The following is a 26,376-nucleotide window of genomic DNA, read 5'->3' on the forward strand; positions in this document are numbered from 1 at the left end:
GATGTACGAAGCATTTTACCTGTCGCAAACGGCCTTTGTAAATGTGGGTGCAAACATTTTTTAAGAGTAGGCAGTGGTCCGCCACTGCCTACTTTTTGAAAATTAAAAGGTTGCTTTTTATTTTTATTTTGAAATGCATCCATTACATCCAGGCAACATTATAAAAAATTATGGCTTTATTTAAAAAGCAATCACAGACATGGTGGTCTGCTGACCCGAGCAGGCCACCATCCCTGTGATTGTAGCCATTCACAATAGGTCGCAAATTGCGACCTGCCTCATGAATAATGATGAGTCGGGTCCAAGTGCAACCCACTGCAAATCGCTAACAGTGTCAAATACACTTGTACATCGAAGTTTGCTATTTTCTAATAGCAAATCACTAAAATTCCATATTAGGAAGTCGCAAACACGCAATTTCATACATCTGTCCCATAGAGTATTGGCAGAATCGGTGCAGGCTCCTGCAACATACGTACACTGCACAGGTAACAGCTATGGAGGCTTCCTTTACACACTGATCTGGTGTAGCATGGTCAGCAGCACGGGAGTCCCACACATAAATAGATCATGTACTGTACAGGCCGGAGCAGTGCATGCCTCCACCATAAAAAGGCCAGATTACAAAACCGGTACTAGACGCACCATGCTTTTGCAGCCACCTAACAGTGCTTTGAACCTCCTTACTGTTCACAATCCGCTGATCACGTCAGCAGTCTCGTGGCCTGCTGCACGTGCTTTTGTTAAATTTACGTAGAAGCCGTTTTAACCCGTTCCGTGCTAGTGACTGAACCACTCCGTCACGAGCCACGGGCGCGCTGTGCTCTTGACGGAGTGGTTCCGTCACGCCGCGGCCCCTCCGCCCACGCGGCATCAATTCCCCGCCTGCGCGGGTGAATTAATGAGCATGCGGGGCCGTGACGGAACCATTCCGTCATGAGCACAGCGCGCCCGTGGCTAGTGAGGGAGGGGTTCTGTCACAAGCATGGCTGCGCTGCAGGACTCCCTCTCCCCCTCCTCTCCCCCAGCGCCGCGGCCAAGGGGTTAATGCCCACGTAAATGAAAGACATACCATAGGGTTCATTAAAGTAGAAACAAAGTAGAATCAAATGCATTGTTTGATTTCTTTGCTGCTTTAATGATTTGAAAGTTCTGGTGATCTGTTTATTCGCAGTTGGGTAGCATACTACTTGTGTGCCCCTGTATTTTGATTTGAGTTTGACTGAGTGATTTAAGTGACGTAGGGCCACTTTCAAGACGATGGAATGAGTGAGCCTGTTGGTGGGTGGGATGTCTTGTAATATGACTCCAGTTTTGCTAGGATTGTTGCTCAATTCATAGAGGTTGAAGCTTTCGCTGATGTTCTGTAGAGTTGCCCCCTCTACTGGAAATTAGAGAAACCGCAGCACACACTGTTTATTTCTGCGATGTTGCACTCTAGCTGCTTGAATCTACATTTCTGCTTCCACTGCACTCTGTCCTTACCTGAAACCTGTATCTTCTCTCTCTTTTCTAGTTTTCTGCTTTCCTAAATAGAAGCACCGATTGGTGACTTTCTTGACAGGTGAAGTTATCTTAGGTTTTATTCCAAACATAACTTAAGCTGAAACTCTTTGATATTCGTGCATGCTGTTGTAGCACACCTCTGTATAGAACGTGTATGCATGCTGTGTTTGTTGTGACTAGGGCAAGGGTTCTTGTCAATAACTTCTTCACGTTTCAGTATTGCTGACTTCGTCCAAGTGCGTCATAACATAGCAAGTTCATGAAATCTTTCAAAGCCTGACTCCATTCGTCTCCCCATTAAAAGTGCACGTCTTTGCCCTTTTCTGTTTGTTGGCAATGTTTTGCCCCGTTCCATTTTGTAATTGTATTATTTATTTTTGTCTCTCAAAAAATGGGAATACGCAGACCTTAAAAAAAAGTTAATTAGGAAAAAAATGCAATGTTTTAGGTGATAGCAGAAAGGTTTTTCCAGATTTTGACTTTGACTCCTATTCACAGAAATCATTGTTTTTGTGCTTGTAACTTATTAGAATCCAGACACTAAGCACAATATATATGCTAAATTAATGCATCCGTTTTATTTTTAGGAAAATTCGCTTAGATCGTGTATGCCCTACTGGTTCTCGCCAGTGGTTTAAGCTTTGACCCTTTGTTCGTCATCTTTTGTATCTCACTAATTATTTTTGTAACATTCAAATGTTCCATTGTTTGACTAAAAACACAGATTTTTGACTATTTAAATCTGTTTGCAACACTGTGTTTTGAACAGTTGTTTTTTCATAGATTGCATTATCCTGCCACCTTGTGGATACGTCCCGTACCAGTTCATTTTCCTTTTGTAGTATATTTGAACTCACAGTAAACCCTCATGTGTTATTCATGTAATTTTCAACATGGTTGTGATTTTGTGAAGTAATCATGATTACAAACGTTGAGAATGGAGCGGACAATGAATATTTGAATTACATTCGGGATATTTTCTGTGTACCTTGAAAGAGACTGGAGTTACTGAGAGCTGACTTTAAACGCATCTGTGCTCCCATGCTACTTAGATTGTCGGCAACCTGCTCTACTACCGGTACATGAACCCTGCCATCGTTGCCCCGGATGCCTTTGACATCATCGACCTCTCGGCTGGGGGGCAGCTGACCACAGACCAGCGCCGGAACCTGGGCTCCATCGCCAAGATGCTGCAGCACGCCGCATCCAACAAGATGTTTCTGGGGGACAATGCCCACCTGAGCGTCATCAATGAATATCTGTCCCAGTCGTACCAGAAGTTTAGGTAATGTATTCTTGTTCCAGCGCAACCTGTTTTTAAACAGGAATGACGTTGTTATTTCTTGTCCAACCCTCCCAGGCCCTTCGCTGAAGAACCCCGAGGCAAGTTGTGTCCAGTGCTTTAAATGTCCATATAGAAGTGCAGGTACTCTCTAGATTGAGTACCCGTTTGCTCCTGAGAAGTGCCGGTACTCTCGCATGATATGTAATGCAGCTGTGCCGAGAAGTGCAGGTACTCTTCCTTTCAAATGAAAGAAGTGCAGTTACTCAGAACCGGCCAGGACCTGCTCATGGAAAGCACTGGTTTTGTCACTACTTCAGATGAACTGCAGGATATCTATTGCTTGAGTTTGAGGGTTTCTAATGTGGATGTATCTTGCAATAAACTCCTATAACGGGTTTAATCTAAAATAAAGTTACCCATATAATACAGATTTTTTTAAATTATTCAAAATATTTGACAAGGTGCAGCCATCAACCTTTGGGCCAGCTGGGTGATGCGCAAGAAGAAACCATAACAAGAACGTAGAAAGCAAAATAAATATGTTGACCACAATTTAGAAGGTGATAGTACTAAACATACATTTGAGAAAACATAGAATCAACATAAACATATAATCAAAAGTACAATTAATTTTATTATACAGAGAGCAGTTCAGTCCAAGAAGAGTGCTGTGCAATTAACAAGTCTCGAACTGGCCTCAATATAAATCCTTTACAATAATCCTTTTTCAGTGAATCATAGGCGAGACTACTTCAAGATAGGGGTTGGACTGAAGAGGGGAGGGAGTGAGGGAAGGGAAGGAAACGGGGATAAATAGCTCAAGCTTTATGCGTTGGACTTCATAGCACTATCTGTGGCATAAGAAAGTCTGCAGCTTCCTGGGAAGGGCCAAGAGAGTTTGTTGGTTTGTAGATCTGAAAGAGACACGTTAGTATTAGATTCCTTACCTTAGAATATCCCCAGGCATCAGACTGGATCCGGAAACTTTTGCGTAGCAGTACCCTTGCGCGTCGGTAGGCGTTGTCTGCGGCTCCGCGTCCGTCGTCGTGGGCGCCGTGATGACGTTGTCGGAGTACTTAGACGCCGCCTCCGCGTGCTGACGTCCGTTCTTCTTTTTTCCGCGCCAGCAAGCGCCGATCTGGAAAAAGCAGTAACCCTAGTCAATTTTTGACTAACTTTTTGATCATTTCTCGAAGTCTTTCGACTCCGATTGGTGCCGTAGGGATGCCCGGCTTTAAGCACTGCGAGGATTGCGACAGCACGATGTCGGTCACGGACCCTCACCACCTGTGTTTAACTTGTCTAGGCGTCGATCACGACGACAAGGCCTGCTCCTACTGCCGGGCCCTCTCTTCGAAAGCCAGGTGGGAGCGGTCCCGCAGGCGACTCGAGCTCCGGCAGTCGGTCCCGCGCCGCGAGAGGTCTCGGTCCCACGGGAGGTCGAGGGACAGGTCGCGGGCTCGGAGCCACCACAGCTCCGAGAGTAGGCCGCACTCCTCCGGGTCGAAGTCGTCGTCAGGTAAGAAGCACAAGAAGTCCAAGAGGCGTCATCGGTCTGTGGACTCCCCCCGACGCTCGCGCAATGCGGCCGGGGGTTCGGGTGACACCGCCCACGCGGATCCGTCGGAGTCGCGGGCGCCGCGTTCAGCTCCACACCCTCCGGTCCCTGGGCTCAACGCGACGCCGGAGGAGATCGAGCGCTTCCTCATGGCCATGAAGAAACTCTCTCCTCTGACTGGCTCCGCGGCGCCTTCGGGCCCAGCGGACCCGTCTGGGGCCTCTAGCGGGTGGGGGGTTTCGGCCCCGATGCCGTCGGGTGCTTCGGCGCCGACGCCTTCGGGCCCGGCGCCGCAGGTTCCCGCTAACCCGACGCCGCCGGTGCCTTCGGGCCCGGCGCGGCCGGCGCCTTCGGGCACGGCGCCGCAGGGTACAGCGGTTCCGGCGCCGAGGGACGCCGCTAGACCTTCTTCGGGATCTGGATCGTCGCCGGTGGACCTTATGACCTCCCCGGCGTTGGACCATCAGGTGTCGCCTCCAGCGCCGTCCTTGGTCCAAGCCCGCTACGGGTTCGCCCGTAGATAGGAACGTGGCCAGACGCCACCGCCCAGCACCGGGCGACCCATGTTTCCTGTCCACCCACCCTACCCCCGAGAGCCTGGTCATCCAGGCCTCCAATTCCCAGACTGCATTCCCGTCGGCACCGCCGGACAGGGAATCCAAGAGGTACGAGCAGTACGGCAAAAAGATCTTCTCGTCCCTTAGTCTGGGACTGCGGTCTTCCAACACCGCATGCCTCTTGGGCCGCTACTCCCACTCTCTGTGGGATACGGTTGCGGAAGTGCTGCCAGAGTGTCCGTTGGAGGTACGGGCCAAACTCGGCCAAGCCCATGTGGAGGGCTGGGATGCAGCCAAATATTCTATACGGTGTGGGCTGGATACCACCGACTCACTGGGTAGAGCGATGGCAACGACGGTGGCGGTCAGACGTCACGCCTGGTTGAGGTCCGCCAACTTTTCGGCCGATGTCCAGAACACCTTGATGGACATGCCGTTTGATGGCCGTCGCCTCTTTGGCGACAAGGCAGAACATGCGCTCGAGCGCTTTAAAGACTCCAGGGCTACGGCCAAGTCCTTGGGCCTCTCGGCCCCGCGCCAGCAATCGGCTGCCTTTCATTCCTTTCGTGGCCACGGAAGGGGTGTACCCACACGTGCCGCCAGCCACGCTCCGCAGGGTAATACCCAACGCGGTGGCGGCCGTGGGAACCGGCGGTCGGGGACAACGGCGAGGTCAGTCCACACCTTCCCCCGCAGCATCCGCCTCAAAACCCTCCTAGTCCGTGCTTTCAGGCCCATGTGACGCCAGTGGGGGGCAGGGTTCGCCATCACCACCTCCACTGGCGCACCGTCACTTCGGACAGGTGGGTGCTGCAGATCGTCTGAAGGGGCTACTCCCTCCCCTTCGAGGCGACTCCTCCAGCCATGCCACCGCAGAACCACCGTGTATCGGGGGATCATTTGCGACTTCTGCAGGAGGAAGTTGCGGCCCTCTTGGCCAAGGGGGCCATCGAGCGCGTTCCTGGGCCAGAAGTAGGGTGTGGTTGCTACTGCCACTACGTTCTGGTACCCAAGAAGGGCAAAGGGGGCCTACGCCCTATCTTGGACCTAAGGAACGTCAACGGCTTCCTCCGGAAGAAGTTGTTCAAGATGCTGACACTGGCTCAGGTCCTAGCTGCCCTGGACCCAGGAGACTGGATGGTAGCGTTGGACTTGCAGGACGCTTATGTTCGAGGCATGTGGGCTGCTAAATTCATATCTTAGCATTAGATCGCCGCCTAGTGTTGGGCTCGGATGATTGCACATTGTTGTCCTGGAAGAGTCTTCGAAGTATCCTGAGATAGGTGGCTCCACCCCTGGACTACAGTGCGCATGGGCATCGGCTCCATCCCCAGATTGTTTTTTTCCGCCACTGGGTTCGGATGTGGTCTCGACGTCTTACTGTCGGAACCAAGTAAAACTAACTTTTAGCGGCCAAAAGGCCTCGATTTTCTTGCGTCGGTATTGTCTGCGCACGGTCTCGAGTCTTCCGTCTCTTGGAGCCGGAATAAGCGGAGTTTTCTTCGCTCTCTAAACTTTGAGGCCTTCTCATCGCGACACGACTGCAAGCCTTTTCGGACATGGAGCGGAGCCCGTTTAAGTACTGCCCGCTCTGTGGGTCCAAGTACCCACACATTGATCTACACCCCGTCTGTAACAAGTGCCTTTCGCCTGACCACGACGACGGAAAGTGCAAGGCCTGTGCACAGTTCCGATCAAAGAAAACTCTCAAGCTTCGGCGCGCGGTGCGCTTGGAAGCTAGGCAAGCGGCCCCGGATCCGGAGAAGAGTCGCGGGTCAAGACCTCGAATACGTCGAAGAGGTAGGAGACGACGATGAGATTTATGGGGCCGCGGCAGACAGCTCGGGGGACGAGCTCTGCCCCGAAGGTTACGAAGATACCGACCGGGACACGGGATCGCCTGTCGGCCTTACCCAGGACCCGTTGCCGCAAGCCACAGCCCCGCCTTCAGGCCCGGCTACGGACTCACTTGCTGGGCACACTGTTTCGAAACCGAAACTGAAACCGTCGGGATCGACGACACCTAAAATGGCCGACCCGAAAACGAAACTGAAACCTAAGGACTCGAGTGTCCCTAAGATTGCTGCCGTGCCGGTGAAGAAAACGGTGCCCGTCACCCCATCGGCTCCGTCGACCTCCGGTCCGCAGAAGCCGAAGAAGTCTGTCGATTCCGATGCTGCGAAATCGAAACCGACGCCCGAGGAGGGGTCCTCCAAGAAAGATGGTCGGCACGGATCAGCGGCTACGACGCCGTCCAAGCCCGCCAAGGTCGGCTCCAAAGAGGCTACGCACAAGAAGTCTGCGCCCCAGCCTCAAGAATCGGCGGTGCCGAAGACGGGTTCCGCGCCCAAAGCGCACAAGGCCCACAAAGACGTCGGATCCGAGGGACCGATCAAAGCATCCTTGTCGGCGACGAAACCCACGGGGAGTGAACCGTCCCTCATTGCGGAGTCACTGCAGAGAATCAGGGAGAAAGCCTTTGCCCCATCGGCTCCGATACCATCGCCGCAGCCGCAAAAGGACACTCCGGCAAAGCCTTCTGGAAAACTCCTCTTTCTCTTGCCACCTAAGGAGGCGCCGAAAGCGTTTTCAACAAAATCGGCTCCGAAACAAGTTTCTTCGCCGGCTGACCCTCTTCCACGTCGGGTACTCGAATCGGAAGACGATTCAGAGCATTTCATCGACGCTGCAACAGGCAAGCTGACCCTCTATAAAAGGAAAATCACTTCGGAGCCAGTGGACTCCTACATCATCCCACTGAAGAAAAAGAGGGTGCCCCTTGACGCCTCAGGCCTCACGGAACCAATCCAGCCTCCTCCAAGACGGAGCCCTACTCCCTCCCCAGAGCACTCTGTGGGTGAGGGGTATGATGAGGATGAGCAGTACAATTTCCCTATCGATGAACCTGATGTACAACCGGATTCATACGATGACACTGGTGACCAGAACACCCAAGGTGTGGGCCAGGACCCGCAGCTCTTTAATGCACGTGCATCCCCGACTGAGGACTCAGCAGGCTTTCATGCACTACTTGAAAGGGCGGCAGCCAATCATGATGTGGACATGCATGCCGACCCAGTTGAGGAAGACTTCCTTTTCGACACCTTTGCCATCTCTGAAAGGACAGTAAAAACACTTCCTATGCTTAAAGGTGTCCTCAAACATGCTGGGGACATTTTTAAGGAGCCTACAAGAGCGAGAGTGGTCAACCCTCGCATTGAAAAGAAGTATAGGCCTGCACCTGCGGACCCCGCCTACATCCGGGGACAATTGCCACTGGACTCTCTTGTGGTTGCCAATGCCAGGAAACGTGCCAACTCCCAGACAACGGGTGAAGCTCCTCCCCCGGATAAAGAGTCCAAAGTGCTAGAGGCAGGGGGCAAAAGAGTAGCTGCACAGGCAGCAAACTTTTGGCGCATCGCCAATACACAAGCGCTCCTGGCGCGTTACGATAGGGCGCACTACGACACCCTAGAACAGGTTGTACAACACCTGCCTCCACAGTTCCAGGAAGCCACACAACTGCTCATTAACGAGGGGAAGCTCATCTCAAACGCAGCCATCAAGTGTGTGCTTGACGCTGCAGATACAGCTGCTAGGGCTGTCAACACTAGTGTTATGCTAAGACGACAGGCGTGGCTACGCATCTCAGGCTTTAAACCGGATATTCAGACAACAATTCTTAATCAGCCGGTCAATCCTGATAGTCTGTTTGGTCCAGATGTTGACACCACCCTAGAGAAAATAAAGAAGGACACGGAAACTGCTAAATCCATGGGGGCCCTGCAGTCACAACAGTTTCGTGGCAGCAATTTTCGTCGCTCAGGCGCACGTGGGGTCACCAGAGGACAAATGGGTCAACAATCCCAGTTCTCGAAAGGTGGGGCACAATCCTCTTTCACAAAACAGAACAAGGGAGGTTACAGGAATAACAGCAACAGAGGTCGCGGCAGAGGAAACAACAACCCCCGCTCCTCTACTCCAAGCAAACAGTGACTCTCTGTCACTGCCCCCCGACCACCTAACACCTGTCGGGGGGAGACTGCAGCAGTTCCTGCCCGTCTGGAAAAACATCACCACAGACAGGTGGGTGCGACAACTAGTCCAGTATGGTTATTGCCTAGAATTAAAGTCCACTCCACCCAACATCCCGCCAAGGCAAAGGCCTATGTCCGCAGAGCACTTGCTCTTATTGCAGCAGGAAGTAGTGGTGATGCTGCAAAAGGGAGCAATCGAGCAAGTGCCGGTGGGAGAGGAAGGAACAGGGGTATATTCCCTGTACTTCCTTATTCCAAAGAAGGACGGATCTCTCAGACCCATTCTAGATCTACGCCCCCTCAACCTGTACATACTATCAGAACATTTCCACATGCTTACGCTGCAACAGATTCTTCCCTTGCTAAACCAAGGGGACTTCTTAGCAACCTTGGATCTCAAGGATGCGTATTTCCATATTCCACTACACCCGTCACACAGAAAATACCTCAGGTTCACTATTCAAGGAAAACACTACCAGTTCAAGGTCCTACCCTTCGGAGTCACAACAGCCCCGAGGGTGTTCACCAAGTGTCTGGCGACAGTAGCGGCGCACCTCAGGAGGCAGAACATCCATGTCTACCCCTACCTAGACGACTGGCTCGTACAAGCCAAGTCAGAGCAGCAGTGCGCCGCGGACATGTCAACTACAATTCACCTTCTTCACGATCTGGGTTTCTCCCTAAACTACCCAAAATCGCACCTTCAGCCGGCACATGTCCGGCAGTTCCTAGGTGCAACGATCAACACCCTGACGGCCATGGCTCAGCCAAACCAAGTCAGGATAGACAGCATGCAGGCCCTGATCCAAAGGTTCAGGCCACAACACTCGCTGCCAGCGAGAGTGTTCATGCAGTTGATAGGCATGATGGCCTCCTGCATCTTCATAGTCCCTCACGCACGTCTACACATGCGCCCGCTCCAGGAGTGCTTAGCGAATCAGTGGACACAGGCTCGTGGCCAATTGACAGACCTAGTGTTGGTTACCAGTCGGGCATACGACTCTCTGCATTGGTGGACTCCACACAACCTTTGCAAGGGCCGACTGTTCCAAGAGCCTGTGCCGCAGATTGTCCTGACAACGGACGCGTCTCTCCAGGGATGGGGAGCTCATGTGCTCGACTTCACGGTGCAGGGACTATGGACAACGCAACAACAGAAGATGCACATCAACTATCTGGAACTGATGGCAATCTTCATGGCGCTCAAGTCCTTCATTGTACATCTGTGCGACAAGGTCGTGCTAGTCCGGACGGACAACATGACCGCGATGTACTACATCCAAAAGCAGGGAGGCACCCACTCGCCACAGCTGTCTCACCTGGCTCAGAGCATGTGGAAGTGGGCCATTCAGAGGAACATTTTCCTCATGGCAGAACACCTCCCAGGGAAGGACAATCAGATGGCGGATCTGCTCAGCAGGTACAGCCATCAAATGCACGAGTGGGAGTTACACCCATCTGTCCTCCACCAGTACTTCCAGCAGTGGGGTCATCCGGAGATAGACCTGTTTGCCACAAAAGAGAACGCAAAATGCCAACACTTTGCCGCCAGGTTCCCTCGCCCACAGTCGCAAGGAAATGCGATATGGATGAACTGGTCAGGCAAATTTGCGTACGCTTTTCCGCCAGCCCCCCTAATACCGCTGGTCGCAAGAAAGCTAAGGCAACACGAGATGACCCTCATCCTAGTTGCTCCAACGTGGGCGCGCCAGGCTTGGTACACCACGTTCCTCGAACTCTCAGTGGTACCGCATCAAAGACTGCGCCTCACGCCCAGTCTTTTGACGCAGAACCATGGAGAAATTCAGCATCCAGATCCGCAACAGCTCAACCTGGCGATCTGGCTCCTGAAGTCCTAGAGTTTGGGTACCTTAACCTACCTCCAGAATGCATGAGCATCATCAAGGAGGCGAGGAAACCAACTACTAGAGCATGCTATGCTGCTAAGTGGAAGCGTTTTGTCATCTACTGTACATCTAATGACATCAACCCACTAGATGCATCTATCCCCAACATCATCTGCTATCTGTTGCATCTCTACAGGTGCAATCTGGCGTACACTTCCATTCGGATACATCTATCCGCCATAGCGGCTTATCTTCAGAACAGGCAGCACCTCTCTGTCTTCAGAGTGCCCGCCATTAAAGCCTTCCTTGAAGGTCTGAAAAGAGTCATTCCCCCAAGGACACCACCAGCTCCGGTGTGGAACCTCAACGTCGTTCTCACCAGACTGATGGGACCACCATTTGAGCCACTGCACTCATGTGAGCTCCAATTCCTTACGTGGAAAGTGGCTTTTCTTATAGCTATTACGTCTCTGAGGCGTGTCAGTGAGCTGCAAGCGCTCACAATACAAGAGCCATTCATTCAAATTCACCCAAATAGGGTAGTGCTACGCACTAACCCTAAATTCCTTCCTAAGGTGGTGTCACAGTTTCATCTAAACCAGACCATTGACTTACCAGCATTCTTTCAAAACCCGCAAACGGTGGCGGAAAGGATGCTCCATACATTAGATGTACGAAGGGCGTTGATGTACTACATAGACAGAACACAACACTTTCGAAAGACAAAACAACTCTTTGTTGCCTTCGCACCACAACACAAAGGCAACCCAATCTCCAAGGCAGGGATAGCCAGGTGGATTGTTAAGTGCATCCAGATATGTTATCAAAAAGCAAAGCGCACTTTAACAATACCCCCCAGAGCGCACTCCACACGCAAACTGGGGGCATCCATGGCTTTCCTGGGGAACATTCCTTTAGAGGACATTTGCAGAGCAGCCACGTGGGTCACACCACACACCTTCACAAAACACTACTGTGTTGATGTGCATTCCAAACAGCAAGCTGCTGTAGGACAGGCTGTTCTCAAAACACTTTTTCAGGTTTCTGCAGCTGGCACGGGCAACCGCCGCTAATGGAGGGACTGCTATGTATTCTATGCTAAGATATGAATTTAGCAGCCCACATGCCTCGAACTGAATATGCTACTTACCAGTATGCATCTGTTCTTGGCATGTAGGGCTGCTAACATTCATATCGCCCGCCCTCCTCCCCGGTGCCTGTCGCAGCTGCAGATATACTATTGTATTTACTCATTAGCATGGACATCCTTTACACTTTTCACTCCATCTTCTGCCACAATGGCGAAAAACAATCTGGGGATGGAGCCGATGCCCATGCGCACTGTAGTCCAGGGGAGGAGCCACCTATCTCAGGATACTTCGAAGACTCTTCCAGGACAACAATGTGCAATCATCCGAGCCCAACACTAGGCGGCGATCTAATGCTAAGATATGAATGTTAGCAGCCCTACATGCCAAGAACAGATGCATACTGGTAAGTAGCATATTCATTCCACATCCTCGTCCTGCTGGCCCACCGGCGCTACCTGCGGTTCACGGTTGGCCACGAGCACTTTCAGTATACCGTGCTCCCCTTCGGCCTTACCAGCGCCCCACGGGTGTTCACAAAGGTGATGGCGGTGGTCGCCGCTCATCTGCGCAGGTTAGGGGTTTCAGTCTTCCCCTACCTCGACGACTGGTTGTTGAAGGCGGACTCGCCCCAGACAGTCGTCAGTCACCTCCAGACTCCGGCAGATCTCCTGCACCGGCTGGGGTTCTCCATCAATGTGCCAAAGTCACACCTGTGCCCCTCTCAGAAGCTCCTTTTCATCGGAGCAGTTCTCGACTCGGCGTGGTTTCGGGTTTATCCACCCGAACAGCGGGTCTGGGATATTCAGGCTCTGATTCCCATCTTTCAGCCGTTATCCCGGGTCTCGGTCAGGTTGACGCTGCGGCTTCTGGGGCTGATGGCCTCCTGCATCCTGCTGGTGCATCATGCCAGGTGGCGGATGCGGGCTCTGCAGTGGGACCTGAAGTTTCAGTGGGCCCAGCATCAGGGCAACCTGTCCGACCACGTCCTGATCTCGGAGGGCACTGCGAGACAGCTGCAGTGGTGGCTCACGGACCGCGATTGGGTTAGCGGCAGATCCCTCTTCCCTTCCCCAACCGGAGCACGTAGTTGTGGCGGATGCGTCCCTCCAGGGCTGGGGAGGCCACATGGGAGAGGCGGAGATCAGAGGCCTCTGGTCTCCGGCGGAGGCCCGGCTCCACATCAACCTGTTGGAGTTACGGGCGATTCGTCTAGCACTGAAAGCATTCCTCCCCTCTGTCCGGGGGAGTGTAGTGCAGGTGTTCACGGACAACACCACCGCCATGTGGTACTACAACAAACAGGGCGGGGTGGGGTCGTGGACCCTTTGCCAGGAGGCTCTGCACCTCTGGCAATGGCTGGAACGCCAGGGCGTGGCCCTGGTGGCTCAACACCTGGCAGGTTCTCTGAACGCCAGGGCGGACGAGCTCAGCCGTCGGTGCATGATGGATCACGAATGGCGTCTGAACTCGGACGTGGCGCAAGGCCTCTTTCAGCAATGGGGAGAGCCTTGGTTAGATCTATTCGCCCCGAAGAGAACGCGCAATGTCATCAGTTCTGCGCGTTGGAATTTCCAAGGCGGCACTCGCTCGAAGATGCTTTTCGTCGCGAGTGGAGCTGCGGTCTACTGTGCGCCTTTCCGCCTATACCACTTTTGCCCAGAGTGCTGAAGAAGATCAAGCGCGACCGGGCCCAAGTCATCCTTGTGGCTCCGGACTGGGCTCGAAGGTACTGGTATCCAGAGCTACTCAGTATGTCAGTCGATCCCCCGGTTCGTCTGCCTCTTCAGGAGGACCTTCTGTCGCAGCAGCAGGGGACGGTCCTCCACCTGAACCTGTCCAGTCTCCACCTCCATGCTTGGAGATTGAGCGGCGACAGTTGAGGCCATTTGACTTGCCTCCTGAAGTCTGTAACGTCATTCTGGCAGCCAGGCGTCCCTCCACAAAGTCGGTATACGCCTGCAGGTGGAACAGATTTGTGGCATGGTGCACAGCAAAGGCTGTGGATCCTCTTGCTGCCCCTCTTTCTGAGGTTCTTCTCTTCCTTCTCTCTCTTGCCCAGCAGGGCTCTGCTCTGGGCACTATCAAGGGCTACCTTTCTGCCCTTTCAGCCTTTCTGAGGCTGCCTGATCAACCTTCTGTGTTCAAGTCCCCTATTGTAAATAGATTTCTGAAAGGCATCACACACACATTCCCTCCTGTTCCGTTTGTGATGCCTCAGTGGGACTTGAACCTGGTTCTTACGTTTCTGATGTGCGCTCCTTTTGAGCCACTTCACAACTGTCCCCTCCGCCTTCTAACTCTGAAGACTGCTTTCCTGGTTGCCATCACCTCTGCCAGGAGAGTGAGTGAGCTCCAGGCCCTTTCTTGTACTCCACCTTTCCTTTCTGTCCATCCGGACAAAGTGGTGTTGCGTACTAAGCCATCTTTCCTGCCCACGGTTGTCACGGCCTTCCACATCGGGCAGTCCATCACCTTGCCAACCTTCTTCCCGCCACCGCATCCCTCTAAAGAGGAAGAGTGGCTCCACCGTCTGGACCCAAAACATGCGCTCTCATTTTACTTGGATCGCACACGCCAGTTCCGGGTGGATGACCAACTCTTTGTTGGTTACGTGGGCGCTAAGAAGGGGAAAGCGGTGCACAAGAGGACCATCTCCCGGTGGATCATCTTGTGTATCCAGGCATGCTACTCCTTGGCTAGAAAGGAGCCCCCTGTTGGATTACGGGCTCATTCCACCCGAGCCACGGCGACTACAACTGCCCTGGCGCGGGGGGTGCCCTTACAAGACATCTGTCAGGCAGCTACGTGGGCATCACTGCACACGTTTGCAAGACACTACTGCCTGGACAGCCAAGTCCGGAGTGCTGGCTTCTTTGGCCGTTCTGTCCTCCAGGACTTTCTGGTGTGATTATTGGTTCGCAGACCCACCACCGGGGTTGGTATTGCTGGGGTATCTATTCTAAGGTAAGGAATCTAATACTAACGTGTCTCTTTCAGATGCACAAGTTACTACTTGTGTAACGATATATCTGTAAGAGACATTGGTTATTATTAGATTCCTTACCGACCCACCCATCCTCCCCGTTCTGCGAACCGATATCTAGGGTTAGGGTTACCCCCTTTCAGGGCCCTAGTTTCAATGGCACCAGTGTTGGTTTTTAACATGGCTCTGCGTTTCTGGCGCGGAAAAGATGTGTCTAAAAACTGACGTCAGCACACAGAGGCGGTGTCTAAGTACTCCGACGACGTCATCACGGCGCCCACGACGTCGACGACGGACGCGGAGCCGCAGACGACGCCTACCGACGCGCAAGGGTACTGCTACGCAAAAGTTTCTGGATCCAGTCTGACGCCTGGGGATATTCTAAGGTAAGGAATCTAATACTAACTAATGTCTCTTACAGATATATCGTTACACAAGTAGTAACTTGTGCTTCAGGTAGGAGCTCTTTCCAAGGAGTGTCGGTTGTCTCTGACAAGGATATAAGTAGTGATTGGTTGGAAATATGGCATATTTAAAACCTAAGGAATGTTTGGCTTTGAGTGTGCCTGATGAGTAGTCATTGGTGTCTGTGCATTATCCTGTATTGTGTGTGCCCTTGTTTACCACTGAAGTCCCTGGACCACAGCACTGGTGCGCTCCAAATGTATAACTAAATGATTCCTTACGGGCCCTTAACTCTTTTAGGGTATTAAGGGCAAGCATTTTTAAACAAAAGCACAGGTGCACCACTTCTCAATAAACAGGGAAAGCAAATATACAATCTATTCCTAAACAACAGTGTTCTTTCAAAGTTTCCTTTATTCCAGTATCAAACAGGTTTGTAAAAACAGGGTCATAAGCATCACTTGTTGACAGTGGCACAGCCGACGTGTTTCGTCCTTTAAGCGGACTTCTTCAGGGCATTAGTCGTTCCCCATATCATAACGGGGTAACTGGGTTGACAGATATGTGGATCCAATATCAAGGAGCCATGGACAGCAAAGTTTCAACTTTAAATTCTCTACTGGTAGCGATCCATAGTGTCATTAGATCTAATCCCAAAACTGCTTGTTCATAGTCACAGAGAAAGTGTGTCCGCTTATAAGCATTTCCTTCCGGAGTTTCTAAATTATTTCTGTTCGATGGCACTCAACAATATGAATGGTTTCTCCATATATCACATCATTTAAAGCAAAACTATCGATCACACCCGGCCATATTCCTCATATATTTTTAAGGCAATACGCCGTCAATAGTTAGCCTGCAGCCGGTAGTGTGCTGTCAGACATGCCGTCGTAACCGGAGGACAGAAGCTTCCTGCTTCTGTCCTCCGGTTAAGACGCCTGGCACCGTGACGACACACACTCAATAAGGAAATCTGACACCAATAAGGAAATCCGACACCAATTTAGAAAAGTAACATAGATTTTTATATTAATTTAGACACCAAGATCTAGGAGTCTATGTAAGTACTTTGCAGGTAAGTGAGAGAGAAGGCACAGCGAAAGAGAGAGCTTTACTTTTTATGGTGTGCTTTAGACAAGGCAGCTGATGGTCTGACTCGAAGCACAGCAGGAGTAACATGGGTCTACAGCATTGAATGAGGGGAGGCGAGCGAAAAAAAGCATTTCAGTACACTATGCAGCATCCTTTGTCCTACCGACCTGTAGTGCATACTAGCATAAAAGCAGCTGAAATCAGGTCCACAACAGCATAAGAGTAGATCAGGGTAGGGACAAAGGGAGTGCCAAACACAGTTTGCACAAGTATGACCCTTTAGTCATGTTGAGCTAGTCCGCATGGCAACTTGAGCTCCCAACTGACAGAGCATGTGGGCATCACTTTGCTGGCATCATCCAATGTCAGTCATGGCACTCTTACAAATGTCTGCCAGAATGTTTATCAATCACTTTTACATGCGGTACCACATTGTGCCATTTCTCGTTTTAGCACTCCCTCTATGACTCCTTATTTAACTTATGAAGAAGTAGTCAAATGCTCAGTTGATTGTCATTAAGTACAAATATACTTTTTTTCACAGGCGCTTTTTTCTGGCAGCTTGTGATGTTCCAGAACCTGAAGATAAGTTTAATGTGGATGAATATTCAGACTTGGTTACACTCACCAAACCAATCATCTACATTTCTATTGGAGAAATCGTCAACACGCACACAGTGAGTACCCTCCTAAATGCTTGTCTTATCTGAGAGCCTGATGTAGCCCTGTAGGCTGGTTGCCTTTCTGAATGTACCTGACAGCTTGTACAATGTACACTCGCATGAGTGTTCGGATGTAACAAATCTTCGTAGACTTGCCGCTCGCTGCATTGTAACCTAGCTTCATTGAAGTTAATGCGAGCAATGTCTGAACAATGCTCATTTTGTTCCAGCTCCTCTTGGATCATCAGGATGCCATTGCACCAGAGCACAATGATCCAATCCACGAGCTTCTGGATGACCTGGGGGAAGTGCCTACGATAGAGGCCCTCATAGGTGAGTTGTTCTCTGCCCACATGACTGCTGAAAAGTAGAAAAATGCTCGTTCCCTGGACGTGACACTTTTCAACATTCTGTTATTTAGATTTCATGTCCTGAAAATATCTGCTTGGCTTTCATTCCCTTTTATGGTGTTATCTATTTAACATAGCGCTCTGTAGTAGCTATAAAGTTTCTAGGCACTTCTCGCAGATATTTCAAGGTATAGACACATCCCTGAGAAACTTCAGTGTCAACCCATTCTCTGCATAATCAACCTAACCAGATAACGAGAGAAAGCTTGAACAACCGAACAGCATTAATTTGTATATTAATAATATTATGCTGTGTAATGAACATAATCACATTTTGTCCAAGTTTAAAATATCTAGTATATATTGCCAATTATATAGATTTCAGTACTCATCTTCACATTATATAACGTCATTGCATGTATTTGCAATTTGCGACATAAGTATATTACGTGATTTGCCCAGAATTACATGATTTTTGGAGACATGCTGAAGGCAAGTGTTTACAGAGCAGCTGCAGATCATAGAAGCACATCGAATAACTACAACAGAATGCAATTATTAATGGGTGCATAATTTGCCTCCGATTCTGAATTTCAACCACCGGAATGAAGAGTTAAGTGCTGTTTGCCTGGTCTGGAAGTGCACTACTAAATTTTGTTTTAACTGCTACCAATCGTAGATAGATGCTACCATGTCTGACACTTACCCGAGTTCACGGACAAAACAGGGTTCGCTGCGATTTGTAATCAGGGCCTAAGTCAGCAGATTCCCAGATCAGCAACTGAGACACATTTCTTCCCGATAGACTAAGCTGGAAGCATATTTTAAACCCTTCTATCAGAATTTGTGAACCAGGCAAAAGGAGTTGCACTCAATCGTGATACATACCAGGTGAAGAACTAAGTGTTGTTTTGCAAATAATCAGTGCTGGAAAGGCATCGATTTTTAAACAGGTATGTATAGTTGCATGTAGCGCAAACCTATGTACAAAGCAGCAGCACTAATTTCATAACGGAAATGAAGAACCAAATTGCCAGAAACATTTAATATTGCTAGCTATTATCTATGAAATCTAAAATAATTCTCTGATCTGTCACTTTACTGCGTTTTTTCGACTCTTTACAATCTGATATGTCTCGCATGCACTAATTCTGCAGGTAATCTGCTTACTGTTTGCCTTGTGTGTTTTTTAAATCCCACCTTTAATACTTCATTTTCCTCCTCTAGGGGAAGGACCAGGAAATACAAGTGATACAAACAAGGAGATGTTAGCAAAGACTGAGGTTTCTCTCACTCTGACCAATAAATTTGATGTATTGGGTGACGAGAATGCCGAAAAAGATGCTAGAACAATATTGTTAAAGTAAGTCTTTCAGTCCAACTAGTATTTTACCATCAGTTTATTTTTGCACATTTTCTAAAACATGCCATGGCTTATTTAATTTACCACTGCTTTACATATATTATGATTTTGTTTGTACATTTTGAGGTCAGTGCAATAGTTCCTGATCCCTTGTACGTTTCTTAGTCCCTACAATACAAACGTTTTTTTATTTGGTAGATTTTGCCTACAGAGAATGCCATTTTTAAGAGTATGTGAAAAATGAAGTACAGTTGCCCATTCTGGGCTTCAGCATATAATAGGGATGGCCATATCCTAATGCATCAATAATTGATTGCTGTCTTGTGCTCCAGCTTATTTTCTCATTGCTTTTAGGATGATTGCTTTTCTATGATCTAGTTCTGCATGTATATTTTTGTACCAGAGAGCGAATTTTCATTTTCAGAAATAAAAAATGGCTATAAAGGCAAACAAAAGTAAATATGTTCTGCCCAGTAATACCTTATTTCCCCTTGTTGACACAGTTTTAGCTTGTTTGTTTTTAAGGGGAATTCTCATGTAAAAGAAAAAATAGTGCAACCTACATGCCTCAGATTTCCACCACCTGGGGATTTCCATCACATTTCTAAACTCCTTTTGGAGAAGATACCCGTGGTGCGCTGTGGAGGTGATCCACTGCAGCCATCCACCATCTTCTCAGGGCATTTTTGAGTCCTCTACAGAGTCCTTTGGTACCCCACATCCCCTTTTAGTCATTGGACAGCAGAGGTTGTCATGGCATAAGTAGACAATGGGAATTCCAACATTATTATTTGGACATTTATAGCAGGATCTGTGTCGGTTAATTACAGCACCATTCTTCTCCTTCATGGTGGAAATCCCAGAAGTGCTTGACATTCATCCAACCCACTATGAAACCAAGGTGAATCTTCAGAGCCCTTGCTGCCTTCTAATGGTTCTATTTTCTTAAACATTGGTGATGGCATGGTCTAAGCCTTGCTCAGCCCGCCGATAAGTCTGCCTGTAGTGAGGTGCCAAATGTCTGCTTATGGGAACGTGAATTTTCTGGCCAGCACCAACCCTTGAAAGACTGGTGGTTCTGGCCTCCATCCGCATGGTCAACCCTAATATATTATTCCCCACAGCCCAGCTAGACTGGAAGTCAAAGCGTTTTGATGCCTTCGGTAAACGTTTGGTGTTGAAGACCATGAATATGTTGTATCTTTAAGGGTGCTATAAGCAAGCATTGTGCAATATGGCCAATGAAATCTTGGCAGCCATTCCAGAATTTAGGAATGGATTCCCAGAAACAATCTGTCTGAATGCTGCTTAGCACATATTGATAGTTAGTGTGGACAAAATAGATTGTGGGGTCGTGCTCTGGGCACTAGTGCTGTGATCCAACAACAAACACGATTGCATGCTACAGAATTTTGTGTATGTACAAGCATCTTTTATGAATATACCTTTTATTGGCTCCATGTGTTTTTTATCTAAAAGAAACAGGTTAGTGTTAGATTCCTTACCTTAGAATATCCCCAGGCGTCAGACTGGATCCAGAAAGTTTTGAGTAGCAGTACCCCTGCGCGTCGGTAGGTGTCCTCTGCGGCTCGCGTCCATCGTCGGCGTCGTTGGCGCCGGGATGACGTCGCAGGAGTACTTAGACGCCGCCCTCGCGCGCTGACGTCAGTTCTTCTTTTTTACGCGCCAACAAGCGCAGATCCGGAAAAAGCAGTACTTCAAAACGACTTCCTTGCTACTTTAGATCTCAAGGACGCATACTTCCACATTCCCATTCACAAAGCTCACAGGAAGTATCTCAGATTTGTGATAGACGGGCAACACTATCAATTCAAAGTACTCCCCTTCGGAGTCACAACAGCACCAAGAATATTCACCAAGTGCTTAGCAGTAGTGGCAGCGCATTTACGAAGACAACACATCGATGTCTTCCCGTACCTCAAGGACTGGCTCATAAAAGCCAGCTCATACCACCTATGCGTGGAACACACTCATGCCACAATACAGCTGCTCCACAAATTGGGGTTCACAATAAACCACGCCAAATCCCATCTACAACCATCCAAGGTACAACAGTACCTCGGTGCCACAATAAAAACCTCAACAGCGCTAGCTTATCCCACTCCAGCAAGGATAGCCAGCATGCAAACTCTTCTAACAAAGTTTCAGCTACAACACTCCCTTCCAGCACGAGTGTTCATGCAACTCATAGGGATAATGGCCTCTTGCATTTTCATAGTGCCCCATGCAAGACTTCAAATGCGTCCGCTACAAGAATGCTTATTACGTCAATGGAACCAGGCTCAAGGTCAATTATCAGACCTAGTGTTGGTAGACGGTCGGACTCATCGCTCTCTGCAGTGGTGGAACACCAACAATCTTTCCAAGGGAGGACCGTTCCTAGAGCCAGTTCTTCAGATAATCTTGAGTGCGGACGCATCGCTATCCGGCTGGGGAGCCCACCTCCTGCAACACACCATGCAAGGCAGGTGGACACCGCAACAAAAGTTACTCCACATCAATCATCTGGAGTTACTAGCAATATTCCTAGCACTAAAAGCTTTCCAAAAGCAAGTATCGAACAAGGCTGTGTTAGTCCGCACAGACAACATGACAGCCATGTATTACATACAGAAACAGGGAGGCACACACTCCCTGCAGCTCTCTCAACTAGCACAAGACATATGGCGGTGGGCTATTCCTCAAAACATATTCCTTCTAGCCCAGCATGTTCCAGGAGTACAGAATACCATAGCGGATCTGTTAAGTCGTCACCAACGAGTGGAAACTTCATATAAAAGTTCTTCAGCCATTCTTTTAGATGTGGGGACAACCTCACATAGACATATTTGCCACCCGCGAAAACGCCAAATGCCAAGCTTCGCCGCCAGATATCCACACCCACTGTCCAAAGGCAATGCGATATGGATGAACTGGTCAAACAGAGTTGGGTACGCTTTTCCACCTCTACCTCTCATGCCACTAGTAGTACGCAAACTACAGCAGCATTCTCTCACCCTGATCCTAGCTGCTCCAACGTGGGCCAGACAGCCATGGTACACCACACTGCTACAACTGTCGGTCGTACCACACTAAAAATTGCACCTGTCTCCACACCTCTTAACACAGAACCGTGGAGAGATCGGACACCCGGACCCAGCTCAGCTCAACCTTGCGATCTGGCTCCTGAAATCCTAGAATTTGGATATCTGAACCTTCCTCCAGACTGCGTGAATGTCATTAAAGAAGCTAGACGTCCAACCACTAGGGCATGTTATACAGCCAAGTGGAAACGATTTGTAATATATTGTCACAACATCAATATTAATCCTCTAGATGTGTCCATTCAACACATCATAGGATACTTACTGCATCTCCAAAGATGCAACTTAGCCTATACCTCTATTAGACTACATCCCGCTGCAATAGCAGCATATCCGCAAAACAGACAACATCTATCTCTAGTCAGAGTGCCTGCCGTTAAAGCCTTTATGGAAGGCCTTAAAAGAATAATTCCCCACAGGGTACCACCTTCACCTGTGTGGAATTTAAATGTTGTTCTCACACGGTTAATGGGACCTCCCTTCGAACCCTTACACAAATGTGAACTACAATTTTTAACATGGAAGGTTGCGTTCCTAGTAGCTATTACTTCTCAGTGGACAGTTAGTGAATTACAAGCACTAACCATTCATGAACCCTTCTTGTAAATGCATCACAATAAGGTAGTTCTGCGTACTAATCCAAAATTCTTGCCCAAAGTCATTTCTCCCTTCCATCAATCTGTGGAACTGCCCGTTTTCTTCTCGCAGCCACAGACAGTAGCAGAAAGAGCTCTTCATACCCTAGTGTCAAAAGAGCATTGCTATACTACATAAAGAGGACACAACCCTTTCGTAAGACAAAACAACTTTTTGTGTCTTTCTCACCACCACACAAAGGTAATCCCATTTAAAATTCTGGGATAGCTAGATGGATTGTCAAATGCATACAGATTTGTTACCACCAAGCTAAACGTACGTGATCTGTTCCTCCTAAAGCCCACTCTACAAGAAAGATAGGGGCTTCAATGGCATTTTTAGGGAACATTCCCCTAGATGACCTTTACAAAGCAGCTACATGGTCTACACCGCACACATTCACAAAACACTATTGTGTAGATGTGCAAACCAAACAACAAGCTAATGTGGGCCAGGCTGTTCTCAAAACATTATTCCAAACTACTGCAACAGATAGGGGTGGTCGCCACTAAGAGTGGGTACTGCTATACAATCTATGCACAGTGTGCAATCTGCAGCTCATATGCCTCGAACGGAAAATGCTACTTACCAGTATGCATCTGTTCTTGGCATGTAGAGCTGCAGAGTTGCACACGCCCACCCGCCTCCCCTTGTCTGTTCCAGTATTATCTTAATTAGATACAAACTATATGGGCATCCTTCCTTTTCTTGCAAAGCTCCATCATTTCCCTATGACGAAAAACAATCTGGGGATGGAGCCGATGCCCATGCGCAATGTGGTCCAAAGGAGGAGTCGCCTATCTCGTGACTTCCAAAGAACTTTTCAGGACAACAACAAACTGCAAATATCTGGGCCCAACACTCGGTGGCGATCTACGCACAGTGTGCAACTCTGCAGCTCTACATGCCAAGAACAGATGCATACTGGTAAGTAGCATTTTCCTTACCCAAAGTGGAATCAGCACACGTAGGCAGGCTGTGCTGGCCAGCTTCGCTCCAGGAGATTTGCAGCGGAATCTGGCCTCATGAGGTTTCTTAAAAAGGTAGAAGGGAAAATGGCAGCAGTCTACATGGTCTTGCTTAGGCCCCCGGACCTTCCAGCATATATTCCTTTTCCTGAAAGGTTTTATGGACTGTCCTGCTTCAGGCTCATCATGCAAACAATCTATCTATATAACAAATTGTTCGCGCTGCAATAAGCAGCAATTGAGCCGTAGGGGGGGGGGGGTCTTTGAAATTTGATTTATTGGCTTGTTAACTGCAAAGGCAGCTCTGTCTGTGCAGAGTTCTTCTTGTATGCACTTTATGAATTGATGTGATACTCGCCTGGGTCGCACTTAAACATTTAATATATATGGCTGGCACTTTTGATAGATAAGCATTGGGCTTATTTATTATGCACTTTATGAATTGACATGCTCTTTGCCCACATGTTCGCATCCTTTCATGTCTACCGTAACTGTGGATGGCAAACTTGCAACAGAAATATGATGTTATTGTCACTGAATCTGTTGTTTAAACACTGTTATAGCTCAGATTTGTAAAGGTTTGCCACTTTGCACTTAAAAGATCTATAATGCCTTTTGATTTTGCGTCAGCAATTTTTATCTATACCAGTCGATTTCAAACTTGTAATTGATGCATTGTTCTTATTTTATAGAATTTGTTTAAATTGTTTTATAATGTTTTAAAGTTACAATGGTTTTAAATAATCAAGCAGTACTAAGAAACATACTTACTAATTTATACTGACCACCGATTATTGCTATATTTTACTACTAAACAAGCAGTCACAAGTGCTGTTACCTTGCAGGCGCTAGGGCAGTGATTTGAATGGTGCAGCAGGTGCAGTGACGCTGGGGCCAAAAGCTCTAGGAAACCGAAAACACCGATTATTGCTATACTTTACTACTAAACAAGCAGTCAGGTGCTTTTACCTTCCAGGCACTTGGGTCATGATTTGAATAGTGTAGCAGGTGCAGTGGCATAGGGGTCTAAAGGTCTAGAGATCCCACCGAACAACGATTATTGTTATATTTTACTACTAAACAAGCCGTCTCCAGTGCAGTTACGTGGCTGGCACTAAGTTTATGATTTGATTGGTGCAGTGGCACAGGGGCCAACAGCTTTAGGAAGCCCACTGAATATGATGATTGCTATATATTATTACTAAACAAGCAGTCACAAGTGCAATTACCTTGCAGGCATCAGGGTCGTGATGTGAATGGTGTAGTGACGCAGGGACCAAAAGGTCACTGAATACCGATTATTGCTATATGTGACTACTACCCCCAATTCGGAACCAGCTGTGGCCGCTGTCTCCCCTCTCCCTAGTGACCGCCTGCCATCCCAGTGGTCCGCGTGGTGCAGTGCGAGCACCTCCTCCTCTACCACGTTTTCTGACCCTTCCTCTCTCCCACCATGGGCTGCCTCCCTTGCAGACTTCTGCTTCTCCTCACTGTAACACCTTAAAAGGGTACCGATCGCATTTTTTCACAGTACGGGCAGCTTTTATGAAAAGCACATAAAAGTTCTATACACCATTTCAGCTCTTTATAACAACACCAGTTATATTGCACAAAGACACTTGTTTATGCCACTGGGGAGATTACATGATTTGGCCAGGATCACAGGCAGTTGAGCAGATGCCGAGACTCAAATTCGGTCCCCTAAGTTAGCAGCTCTTTCCGTTATTTTGCATCTTTATTATATTCATGTGCACCATGTATATAAAATATTGACAAAGAGGCGAAACCTATTGTCTTTGCCAATGCTGGTTCTTTATTATCATATGTATAATACGATCTTTAAATACATACCTTCAGGATGTGCGCTGTACGAAAACTTCTCCAACATTTGATTTCACAAAACTGTTGTCCATGTAGAATAGCAACACAGGCTATCCAAAGGGTGCACATAACTGACTTACCTCTTAGTTCACTATTGGCATTGTCAGGCTGGGTGGAAGCATGAACGTTTCAAAATTCATGTTTGAAAACTATTCCATAAAACTAATACTTGCACTGATGTAGTCTGATGTACTAATACTACTACTACTACTAAAATGAAAATATTCTGCATGTAAATCTGATACATTTTAGGAATTTTTGAAGAAACCTTTATATATTGTACTCATTTGTTGCAGAATGTCTTTAAAAATAAAGGTGGCCCAAAAGATGACTTTGGAGGACACCATAGTTAATTGCTTTCTTTCACGTTGATTAACTTGTGAATAAATGCTTGCTCGTTTTGAACAGGGGGGCATATGCAAACATCAAGAGTGTGCTTGCGGCCCCCAGACTATAGATCCACAGGGACGTTATAGTATAGATTATATAGCAGAACTGGCTTCAGGGCAACAAAGCTGCCGGTAAAAAAAATGCTAATACTCAGTCATCGCTGGCTGTGTCATAAAGATTTTTTTCCCCTTTACTTTGAGCTATTTGCAACATTGCTAAAAAGAAAAATGGCAAAGCCAATAGATCTCGCATAAGCAAGACCTATTGGCTTTGCCAGTGCTGGTTTCCTTTTCTGACTAGCTGGGCTAGTTCCAGCTGCCACCTGTAGGACAATGAGAAATGGCATTCTGCAGTGGAACCCCTACATACACAGATTCATTATGGATCATTTTCAACAACTTGCTTTTAGAACGGTGGTTTCGCAGCTTATATTCACTTACAGCAGATGCAAAGTACATGCATGCACTGAAGGTGACTATAACATGTAAAAAATGTGTTGTAAAAGGAAGTAATTGAAAATGAACATACCAACAGAATAGTGGACAGCATGTGAAAATAGAACAAGTCTCAACCTGTTGGTAACATTTACTTCATGAAGAATACATTGTGAAAAATCCATGATGAAGAAAATTCCTTTTACGCTGAATTGACGGTTGTGAAT

General features: G+C 48.3%; 1 protein-coding gene across 1 annotated transcript in view; it reads left to right on the forward strand.

The window, feature by feature from the left end:
• The window catches only part of IQGAP1 (IQ motif containing GTPase activating protein 1), a 488,190-nt gene that overhangs the window by 406,464 nt on the left and 55,350 nt on the right, over positions 1-26,376 (forward strand). The window contains exons 29-32 of the mRNA XM_078683320.1: positions 2,559-2,791; positions 16,906-17,038; positions 17,254-17,356; positions 18,601-18,736. Coding sequence (XP_078539446.1) covers positions 2,559-2,791; positions 16,906-17,038; positions 17,254-17,356; positions 18,601-18,736 — 605 coding nt within the window. The remainder of the gene's footprint in view (positions 1-2,558; positions 2,792-16,905; positions 17,039-17,253; positions 17,357-18,600; positions 18,737-26,376) is intronic.

Source organism: Lissotriton helveticus, chromosome 3_1 (genome assembly GCF_964261635.1).
Source record: "Lissotriton helveticus chromosome 3_1, aLisHel1.1, whole genome shotgun sequence".
Taxonomy (NCBI): domain Eukaryota; kingdom Metazoa; phylum Chordata; class Amphibia; order Caudata; family Salamandridae; genus Lissotriton; species Lissotriton helveticus.